We start from the raw sequence: 10,304 nt of genomic DNA, 5'->3' as shown, positions 1-10,304 counted from the left end.
TAATCTGATTTATCAGTCAACTATCTATCACTCTGTTCAGACAGTGATTTAGTAATTACCAGTAGATGCACTGTATGTTTTGAATATGTTTTCAGGCTTGTTCTGTACTTAAAAAAGCTTAAGAATGATTTTTGTTTACTTTAGAGAATTAATGACTGGGGAGGAGTTTTGAATTCCTGGTGAACTCCAGGTAATTAAGGACAGTGATTAGAAAGAGCAGAGAGTTGAACACTGAGACAGCTGGCTACAGTGATGGAGGCGGGCTGCTGTTCTTTCCTATGAAAGTTTCCTAATGGCAAATGAAGCCAAAATGGCTCGACTTCTGAGTAATAAAAAACAACCCAGATCTTCAGCATCTGTTGGGTTTCCTTTAATGCATCCCAGTCACTCGTGGCAAGAGTTAGGATCAAAACAATGTGCTTCCCAGTCCAGTGCTCTTTCTGGGGTTTTGGTTGTTGCAGACCAGATAGTGTGTGTTGTGCAGTATTGGACTGTGAACTGTTTTTTCAGGTTAATGCACACGAACGTGTGTGAGTTTGGTACTGTTCACTGTCAACAAAGTGTGACTAAGTGTGAAAGTAGAGACTGGGGTCGAGAGGAGCATCCGCGGTCGTTGCAGATGTTCTATCCAGTGCTGAGGATGGTCTGCAATCGAAGAGGCTATTGACGTGTAGTTCCTGCTGTTCAACTGTTCTCACTATACACAAGGAGGTGCTGCACTTCTGTTTCTTCATGAGCTTCAAAACTAAGTCAAGTCCATTTCATCTATATCGCTCAATGTCACAAATTTGCCTCAGAGGGCTTTACAATCTCAACATCTGATGCCATCTTTCCTTGGATCTTCACATCAACCAAAAATAAAATAAATAAACTGGAACAATATGGCAGTGACAATGTGAAGAGACAGAGAATATTGGAAAGTCCAAAAGGTCCAGCATGTGACATAAAGAGGTTTCTAAGGCCGGAGGGTAGCCAGAACCCTACTTCATATAACTACATGCAAGCTTTGCTTCCTTTCAGTCTGAGACTGAAATGTCTGTAACGTGGGCCCCCACCGTTGCTCATTCTATATAAAGAAAGCGTGTTCACTTTTTTCTTGGTTCTTCCTCACTGAGACTGAACGCATTCTGTTGTGATGATTGAACCTTCTCTGAGCAGAGAATTTAACTTAAAGACAACCTGCTTTTTGGTATTATGTATTTCAGCATGAAAAGACTCACGCAAAGCAGGTATAGGAATATTTTCCCATTACACCATCAGAACTCTAATCAGACACACATTCAGCGCCAGCACGGGAGCAATTTTAAAATTAAGTGTCTTGCCCAAGGACTAGATTGAATGTGTACTTTTTGAGTAATCTAATGTCACAGTCCCTTCCAAAAAATATGCATTTTTGTCTAATTTTGATGTAGTATAAAAACCCTTTTTTCCATAGTTTATTACTCGAATATTTTTGGACTCATTACTTCTGAAACTACTTGCACATATCCTATAAACTGCTTTTGCTCAGTACTGTTTGAATAATCCAATGTCCAAGTCCCTTCCAGAGACCAAGAATAGGATTTTTTGTTCAACTTTGATGTGGAATAAACACTCTTTCTTCCATAAGTAGTTCATGAGTCGAATATGTTTGGTTTAATACCTCTTATGATGTGTTCACACCAAACGCGAAGCGAATTTTGAAAAGTGGATTTTGTGACAGAAAACATAGTTTACATGATTTTCTTCAAGAAAGTGCCTCAGAACAGCAGTTTCATGTCACTTTAATGAAAACCTGATGCTTTCACAACATTTATATAACAATCTTGCTCCCTTTGATGAAACTTCTATATTTAACTTTTGACCAACACTGAAACAAAGGATCATTGGGTAGCTAAATATAAATGAAAACTAAAACCAATGAGAACAATCCCATGAATCGAATTGACTGGAGAAACTGCTTCCTTGAAGAAATCAGGGAACACAACACTGAAGTTCCCATGGCCTCCTTCAGAAGTTGCCTCTGTCTTCTACACTCTTGTGCTTCTTCTGCTCTGTTGAGGCTCTGAAGACGTTGGCTCTGTAGTACTGCAGCTCTTTAATGCTCTCCTGGATGTCACCCAAGGCTCTGAAGGAGGAAACCAGTCATTGAATTATTTATATTCCTTTGAACCTTAAAAGTGACCTTAAAGGATCATTTGGAGTAATTTTAACGTGGGAACTTATTTTCACGGGTTGAGATCAGTTATGTCGTTATGATACCAATGGACTTACTGAAATCTTAGAGCATGACAATACCACTAAAAACAAGTGAGCTGAGCGAGACATGACCAGACAGGTAAAATGATTACACAAACTGTCGGTTGTAAAATGTATCACAATTTGACAGACCCACTTCCTGCTTCAACTTTAAACTGTACTTACTCATGTTGACCTTCATGAAAATGGTTTAGATTACCTGGATAAACTGCTGGTTTGCTTCCAACCTCTGATTGTCTTGATTAACTGTGTTTGCCTCATCTGACTTTGTTGTAGTGAAGCCCCCCGTGTTCAAATATCTCATTGACAGCAACAAGTAAAACACAAGAGCTTATATTATTGTTTACCTGTGGGCTGCTTTCTTGTGAGGCACCATTTTGTATTCCTCTGGAAACCACCGTCTGAAAGCATTTAGAACAAAAATATAGTCACATTGAAGAGAATGCATTCAAGCTTACATATGGACTGCTAAGTAGACACAGTCATTGAGTTACAAAAGCTAGTCAGCACTGCAATATTAAAACTGGGCCTTTGACTTGCAAACTGACAAACAAACGGATGGTTGAGTAAATAACAAGGCTTTAAAAAGATCAGCTGTCTCCTGTATATTAAATACTGACCTGCAGAGCTCCTTAATGGTGCTAACATCAACGATTCTGTAGTGAAGGTGATACATAAACTGTGGCATGTACTTGTCCAGGAACCTCTTGTCCGCATGCACAGAGTTACCTGCAGGAAGAGGCATCATGGGACACGACTGTAGGAGTAAACTCACAATTCTGCAGCTAATGCTAAAAAGTAACTCACCGGCAAGGGGGCACTGTCCAGGCGGGGTGTGCTGTCTGACAAAGGACAGGAAGTCATACTCTGCTTGTTCCAGGGTGATGTTACTGTCCTGTACAGCCTGCGTCAGTCCTGACTGAGACAGTTACACCCACTGCATATATCACTGAACCCTTTCAACAGATACAGTCTGTCACACACTCTTCTTCTTGTCTGCCTTTGCTGGCACACTTACAGCATACCTTGGCGCATAACCGTCGTAAATCATTGGAATAGTGTAAACAGATTGGTAGGAATGTGTATTACAATGTTCTAAACGGTCTGAATTCATGTTTAGTTAGTTCTCTCCACAAGACGACAAGCAAATAACTTTTAAAATACTTGTTTTCTCAATAGTCTGGATCGATGCTAACATTGTAGCAGCTCCATCAACACTCAACGTCACACAGGCGTAAATACGGCAGCATCTATTCATTGTTTGTACCATATGGTATATACACATACATTGATACACATGGTTTGGTCTCCACTAATATGAAGCATCGTAGAGCTCTGGGTGAACACAGACGGATACAGGATTTGTTTCCTGATTCAACATCAGGACGTCAGTGATGACAGGAGGAACATCTCAACGCTGATAGGCTATCGCGCCGCCCACCCTAAATGCTGTCATTGGTTGAGACGCGTGATGACGCCCATCCCAAGCCAATCCTGATCAACATCCCGCCCCTCCTGTGACCCGTGGTCTGTCTGTCTGTGTATTCAGAGCCAGAGAGCAACGGACTTTCAAAATAATAATTTAAAAAATAACACTGCGTTAACGCGCGATAAAATAATTGTCGCCGTTAATGAATTAATGCAATAATAACACGTTAACACTAGTAATAATATTTTCAGTTCATTATGAAGCTGTGGCGACCAATTACATGCGGATTAAATCACATCACGTGATGCAGCTCAGCCAATCAAATGTGTGTATTCTGACATGCTTCCCGACTCGAGTGAGATTTACACACATATGAGAGACTGGCCACAGACCGAGTAGTCAGAGAATAGTACGTGAGTCAGAGAAGTTATTTCACATGACGTTCTCCAAAAAGAGAGAAGAGGACAGAGAGACCAGAGTCTTAAACCAAGAATAGACAGACTCTTATAGGTTAATTCTTCCCACAGGCAGTTTAAAACCGGTATGTCTCATACGTTCAGAGACTGTAGCGATTATTAAAAGCGGTGATGTGAAGCCACACTATGAGACAAAGAACAACTCTTTTGAGCAAACGCACCATCTCACATCTGAAGTGAAGGTACAGCCCAGTATGATCACAATCCTAACATGAATTAACTGCCCAACAATGATATTAACGGAGAGGAATAGAGCTGAAACAGGTGGTTTGATAACCACACATAAAGTCCCTGCACACACATTTCTCTTTTTACAAGATGAGAAGAATATATCGTGGTTTTCTTGGTTGACATCACTTCACACCTGAATGGACTGAATTTGAAGCTGTAGGCCAATTATTTGAAGTCACATTTTTCAAAATCTTTCGGTTATTTAATTTATTCTTAAATGCATCCCTTATTTTACTTGAAATGAGAGAATATTGATTTATTATTAGATAATGTATTAGTTATAATTCATCCAGTTCAATTTGAAAACTGACAATAGATATTGTTGAGATATTATTCAATTGAACGTTCTTTATTTGATTAGATAGTCACTTGTTGACTACAGAGAGACGTTAATACTGTTGGCTACTTCAATATATATGGTACTAAATCACAGTGCAAGTTAGACATTATTGTGATGTATTCTGGACCTTTGACGGAGTGAATTCTCGCTAAATGGACTGAATTTGAATTATAATTGAAACACTGTAATAGGAAACACTGAATGACGACAACCGACATATTATATTCAACTGGAGCAAACTATAGGAATGGCGAGAAGTCAGCCTTGTGAGTGAGTTTGAGGAGGCGGGATCTCGAAGAATACACAGCCAACACACGTTGTACCTTGTTTTGTTTTTTTAAAATCCATAAACAAACAAAATTGTAAAAATGATAGATTTACTGAGGGTCAGGCACTAGGACTACTCATTTTACAATGATGATTAGTCTAAGACAAGTCTAAAAGTAATGTCTTGAATCTGGTTTCTTGCTTTCGTGGCCAAAACCTTCCTCTCCAAGTTTTTATATGATATGAAGATATGTAGTTATATGGGAAGCCATGGCCAACAAATATTTATATTCCAATTCATTAGAAATATTTGTTTGCATTAACCGCAGCAGAATAGGAAAAAAACAACATTCAAACATGTCCAAGTTACAGTGTGGAATGGATATATGTACATAGTACCGATATATACCAGTGGTTCTTAACCTTATTGGAGGTACTGAACCCTTCGTAATTGGAAAAATAAAATGTGATTTCTTCAAAACATAGGTATATATTTTATTAGTGCACAAAATGAACCATGCATCAGTTGCACACAAAATCACTGTGTGCAAAGAACAAAACCAACAAAACATGAATTTCACACAAAAACAAAAGTCAATGAATGATTTGCGATCAGGTACGCAACTTCGTACGATGCTGTGAGGATCGGTTTGTCGACAAACAAAACATGAATTTCACACAAAAACATAACTCAGTGAATATTTACTGCAAATCAATGTGACTTTTGCTGTTGCCTTTCAGATACAAGTTCAGAAATGCACGGCTTCACCTTGGCAAGTGCCACTCTCATATCATTTTGGCAGCAAAGTCTGTTCCTTTTCTTAGTTTTCATGTCCACCATCCTCGAAAAGGATTGCTCACAAAGACACGTTGTAACAAACGGTGTGAGTCTCTCAAGGGCTTTCTTGGCAATACGAGGGTATGGTACGATTTGGTGACACCAAAACGTTGAGAGCGTTGCTCCGAAGAGTTGCTGTTGAAGCTGGCTCTGCTGAAGTTCAATGATTTCGTCGAGGCATTCATCGTTGACATCTGCTGTCGCAACACTAAACGTGAACGGCTGTCTCACCCATGCTGGATATGACTGTGTGGTGGGGAAGTATCTGTCGAGGGACTTTGCGAGCACATCTAAGTGCATGACAATCGCTTGCTTCAGCTCCCCAGGTACAGAAATGTCTCCAACTCCAGACACGTCTTCGATCTTACTTACGCAGTCGTCCAGCAGGGGAAAGTTTGCAAAGTTGTCATTCTCTGTTCGTCGGTTCCATAAAGGTAGCTTTTTTTTTAAACGCATTCAGGTTTTCTTCTGCTTCGATGATGTTGACTCCACCGCCCTGCATCTGTCGATTGAGATGATTAAGAGCATCGAAAATATCGGCCATGTACGCCAAGATGAGAATGAACTCAGAATCTTCGAAGCAATCTGCGTGACAATGTTGGTGCTCTCGCAAAAACAGGGCTAATTCCACACGCATGGCAAAAACCCGATTCAGCACCTTTCCCGGGATAACCACCGAACGTTAGAATGGTACAGAAGTACCTCGAATTCAGAGCCCATTTCCTGACAGAGCTCTTTGAAGATGCGGTGCTTCATAGCACTATTTCGCACGTAGTTCACACATTCAACTACGATTTTTAGTACTTCTGCCAGTTTTGGAGGCAAGGTTTTTGTTGCCAACGCATGCCTGTGCAGAACACAGTGTGTAACAATGATGTGTGGTGCATCGGATTTCACCAGCGCTCCAAAACCAGAGTGTCGTCCCAGCATTGCTGGAGCTCCGTCCGAACAAACTGCAGAAACCATATTCCACGAAAGATTGTTGCCTCTGAAGAAGTCATCCATGAGTTTCTTCACATCGACTGCCTTGGTTGTTGTTGTAAGAGGCTTACAAAATAAAAAAAATCTTCCTTTATCTCGTCGTCTTTCATATAGCGCACAAATACAACAAACTGGCTGAGATTGGAAACGTCGGTGGTCTCATCGAGTTGGAGGCTGAATTTTGCTGGGCTTGAAATCAGATCTGCAACTACTTGACGTTCACACCGAACGGGGCGCTCAGTGTGAACGCACCTTAAGGAATAGACGGTCATTCATTTTTAAAGGGGCGGCTCACTTGACCGCAGTGTGTGTCTGCCGAACCCCTGAGAGCGACTCATCGAACCCCTGGGGTTCGATCGAACCCAGGTTAAGAACCACTGATGTATACATATATACAGAGCAACGATATCGATCAGACAACCGACATTTTCCTGAAATCTGTCAGAATGAAAACTCAAACATGCAGAATTTGCTTTAAGGAGAGGGAAAAAGCACATTCAGAGTCCCTCAGTTTCCCTCGTTCACATTGTCAGCACTGTGTATTAGTTCTGCATTGAACTGCCGACCTAAATATGGTGTGTCTTTGCATTCTACTCATACTCATGTATTGCATGCTGAGGTAGTTTCCAGCCCCATGTGACTGTCAACATGAGTAAGCTGGCATAGAAGATGGATGGATAGATGGATTGTTTTCTGTCACTGACTGGGGTGTAACATTACGTTAGTCATCTAGCAGACGCTTTTATCCAAAGCGACTTACAATTCAGATCCTATCACACCGTAGGCACAGCTACGGGAGCAATTTTCGAGTTACGAGTCTTGCTCAAGGACACATCGAAATGCGACTAGCACAGCCGGGGATCTAACCGCCGATCCTCTGATTGAAGGATGGCCCTGCTCTCCACTTAGCCAAAATGGGACAAATTTGCAACCCAGAGATCTGTGCAAAAATAATGATTTTACATTGTTTTTCTTACTAGCCTCTGACCACAAAGAAGGCTTACCTTTCCATGATGCTCTTTACACCACTCTGACATCCCTTCCAGCAGCTCGTTTGGCTGGTTAATGATCAAGTTGGGACCCTGCAAACACATAACAGATGAGTTTAATTAAGGCCATGTCCACACTACTCCCTTTCCATTTGAAAACACGTATGTTTTGCTACGTTTACACCGAGCGTACACACTACACCGGAGTTTTCGTTTGGAAACGCTCCCGAGGACGGATAAGTTTGAGAACTCCGGGTTGCGTCTTCGTGTGGACGGCGTAAACGCATACGTTTGGAAGCGATGACGTCTTCACTACTTGATCGGTCACGACGGGTCCGTCCCTGATTCGTCACTCCCCTATCACGTGACCGTTTCCCCGGAAACTCATAAACAACAATTGACAACATTGATGACGATCGACTACCAGGTTAATTCAACATGGAGAACTGATTACAGACGTTGCTGACCTTGTTGTCTTTACTAGCAGCTGTTGTGCTGTTAAAGTCCACACACATAAACTATAAACACAGCAGCAATTACTCTCCAGTACGACAGAGACTTCAGCCACCAGCAGAGCTCGTTGACCACATTTATGGATCCATAATCTAGTAAACCTTTATGTGCAAGTGTTGATTTTAAAGTGAATTTGATATATATGAGAGAGAGCGAGACCTGCAGCGCTGTAACTAAGTCTGAAAAATAAAACTTCTAAAACTTTCCACGAAATGTGTCCGTTTGAGTTCATAGAGGAATATTTTAGAGAAGATCTTGAGTATCAAACACGACTTTTCATTGTTAAAGACTACTTTATTACTCTGTCGTATTGTTTTTAACAAAGCAACCAATCTACTTCCTGTTTACATCGACACCCACGCATGCCCGGTGTACGTGAAGAGTCACGTGATATTAGTTTTCAGACGTGTTAGTCTGGACGGAGATCATTATGAAAACGATGCTGAAACGCCGTGTGGACGGAGATCGTTTTAAAACGTAAACATAGTAGTGTGGATGTAGCCTAACATGCCAAACAGAAGAGAAGTAGGTTCATGTTTATATTACCTCAGCCAAAAGGTTCAGGTCAGAGTCTGTGATAATGCAGGCCATCTCAATGATCTGGTCCTTCTCAATGTCCAGACCTGTCATCTAAAAAACACACAAAGACTTAGTTCTCAAAAATAGATCTATAACATGCGTCTGGTCCTCGACAACAGCATTTCTTTACATGTTACAGTTCTTATTACATATTATTTTATTTAGTTATTATTATGTTGACATGCAAGCAGCACAGATCACTTCGCTATTCAGAGATGTTGACAAGAAAAAACAAGTAAACAAACAGTTAAATGAGTTACTACTCCTCGTGAAGGAGTTTCCTAAAGACCACAACTTGAACTCTGAGACTGCGGTCACACATTACAGTGTCACATAATGGGAAATTTTGATTTTATTTTCGGGTTTGGAGTGAAATAAATATGAGACCACATGTGCGATGTACTAAATTAAAGTCAACTAGACTTGCGTCTTTATCTTAACGGTGTTTCACTAACTGTTCAATTCCGCTCGGTTATTCACAGAACTTTACCCGTAATATCCTACAAATGTGTACACATTAGTATTTGTAAGTAGATGTTACACATTTTAAAGAGGCATGTTTCTGGGTATTCTTTTGTACTCGCCGTGCATTAACGATGCGATGCTACACACTACAGGAAACAGAAGGAGTTCGTTAGCTTAGCATGATGGAGATGTTCTGAGTCTCATCTTTGGTAAGCTAACATGTATTAGCACGCCCTCATGCTAACTAGCTGTTTACATTGCCATGTAACGTTCACGTTAGCAGAAGCGAGGAAGGCAGGATGTCCGGTTGCCAACCGGAACATACCAGTAACGTCATTCAGTACACGTAACAGTAAGCCATAGTCCCTAGATTACGTTACTTAGCGCATTCCAAGTTATGCACATTGCAACGTAATACTGATACTCACCAGCATCATTTGGTCTGGTTAGCTTGGTGTGGTAAATGTTATTAGCTTATGTTAGCAAACTTACCAACAGTCGCATTTTAAATTAACAACAGATACAAGCCGGTTTTAGCCCTATAACTTGCCTCTAGGTCCACCCAAACCATTCTCTGAGACATCGCGATGGACGACATGCTGATGTGCCTGGACACCTGAACGTCAACTCTTGAACCGGACCTGGACGTGAATGGGTTTATTACACGGCTAAACGGTACACGTTCCGGTAAAACACCACTGCAGTAGGAATGAACCGCTGCCTTGCTGGGCCGAAGGAAACGCTGTCTCCTCCTGCAGAGAACCTCCGAAATAAAAATGCCCCATGCGGAAGTTCGCGTACACACTGGCATCCTGGGTCGGCTTCCGATCTGAACTGTCGTAAATAAATCAGAATTGTTATGGTCAACAGTAAAAAAAACAAGTCCCTGTACATCCCAGGGCTGCGGTCGAAAAGTCCAAGAATGACCTCTTAACGTTTATTCCTAAACACGTTTGCT

At 41.1% G+C, this 10,304-nt stretch overlaps 1 protein-coding gene across 1 annotated transcript; it reads right to left on the bottom strand.

Moving 5' to 3' along the window:
- Positions 1 to 460: 460 nt before the first annotated feature.
- smfn (small fragment nuclease) lies at positions 461 to 10,304 on the bottom strand. The gene is made up of 7 exons (XM_079282959.1): positions 9,897 to 10,304; positions 8,849 to 8,932; positions 7,805 to 7,882; positions 3,046 to 3,157; positions 2,859 to 2,967; positions 2,586 to 2,639; positions 461 to 2,107 (listed from the first exon to the last, which is right to left on the bottom strand). The coding sequence occupies exons 1-7, from the start codon at positions 10,155 to 10,157 to the stop codon at positions 1,990 to 1,992; spliced, it is 816 nt and encodes a 271-aa protein (XP_079139085.1). The 5' UTR covers positions 10,158 to 10,304; the 3' UTR covers positions 461 to 1,989.

Source organism: Melanostigma gelatinosum (assembly GCF_949748355.1).
Source record: "Melanostigma gelatinosum genome assembly, chromosome: 14".
Taxonomy (NCBI): domain Eukaryota; kingdom Metazoa; phylum Chordata; class Actinopteri; order Perciformes; family Zoarcidae; genus Melanostigma; species Melanostigma gelatinosum.
The sequence above is the reverse complement of the archived record's forward strand: the minus strand, read 5'-3'. Positions and strand labels throughout refer to the sequence as shown.

Coding starts and splice junctions, on each gene's coding strand:
- smfn (XM_079282959.1), bottom strand. CDS start 10,157: ATGCCAGTGTGTACGCGAACTTCCGCATGGGGCATTTTTATTTCGGAG. Junction 8,933..9,896: donor TGGTTTGGGTGGACCTAGAG/GCAAGTTATAGG, acceptor TGTGTTTTTTAG/ATGACAGGTCTGGACATTGA. Junction 7,883..8,848: donor ACCTGAACCTTTTGGCTGAG/GTAATATAAACA, acceptor ATGTGTTTGCAG/GGTCCCAACTTGATCATTAA.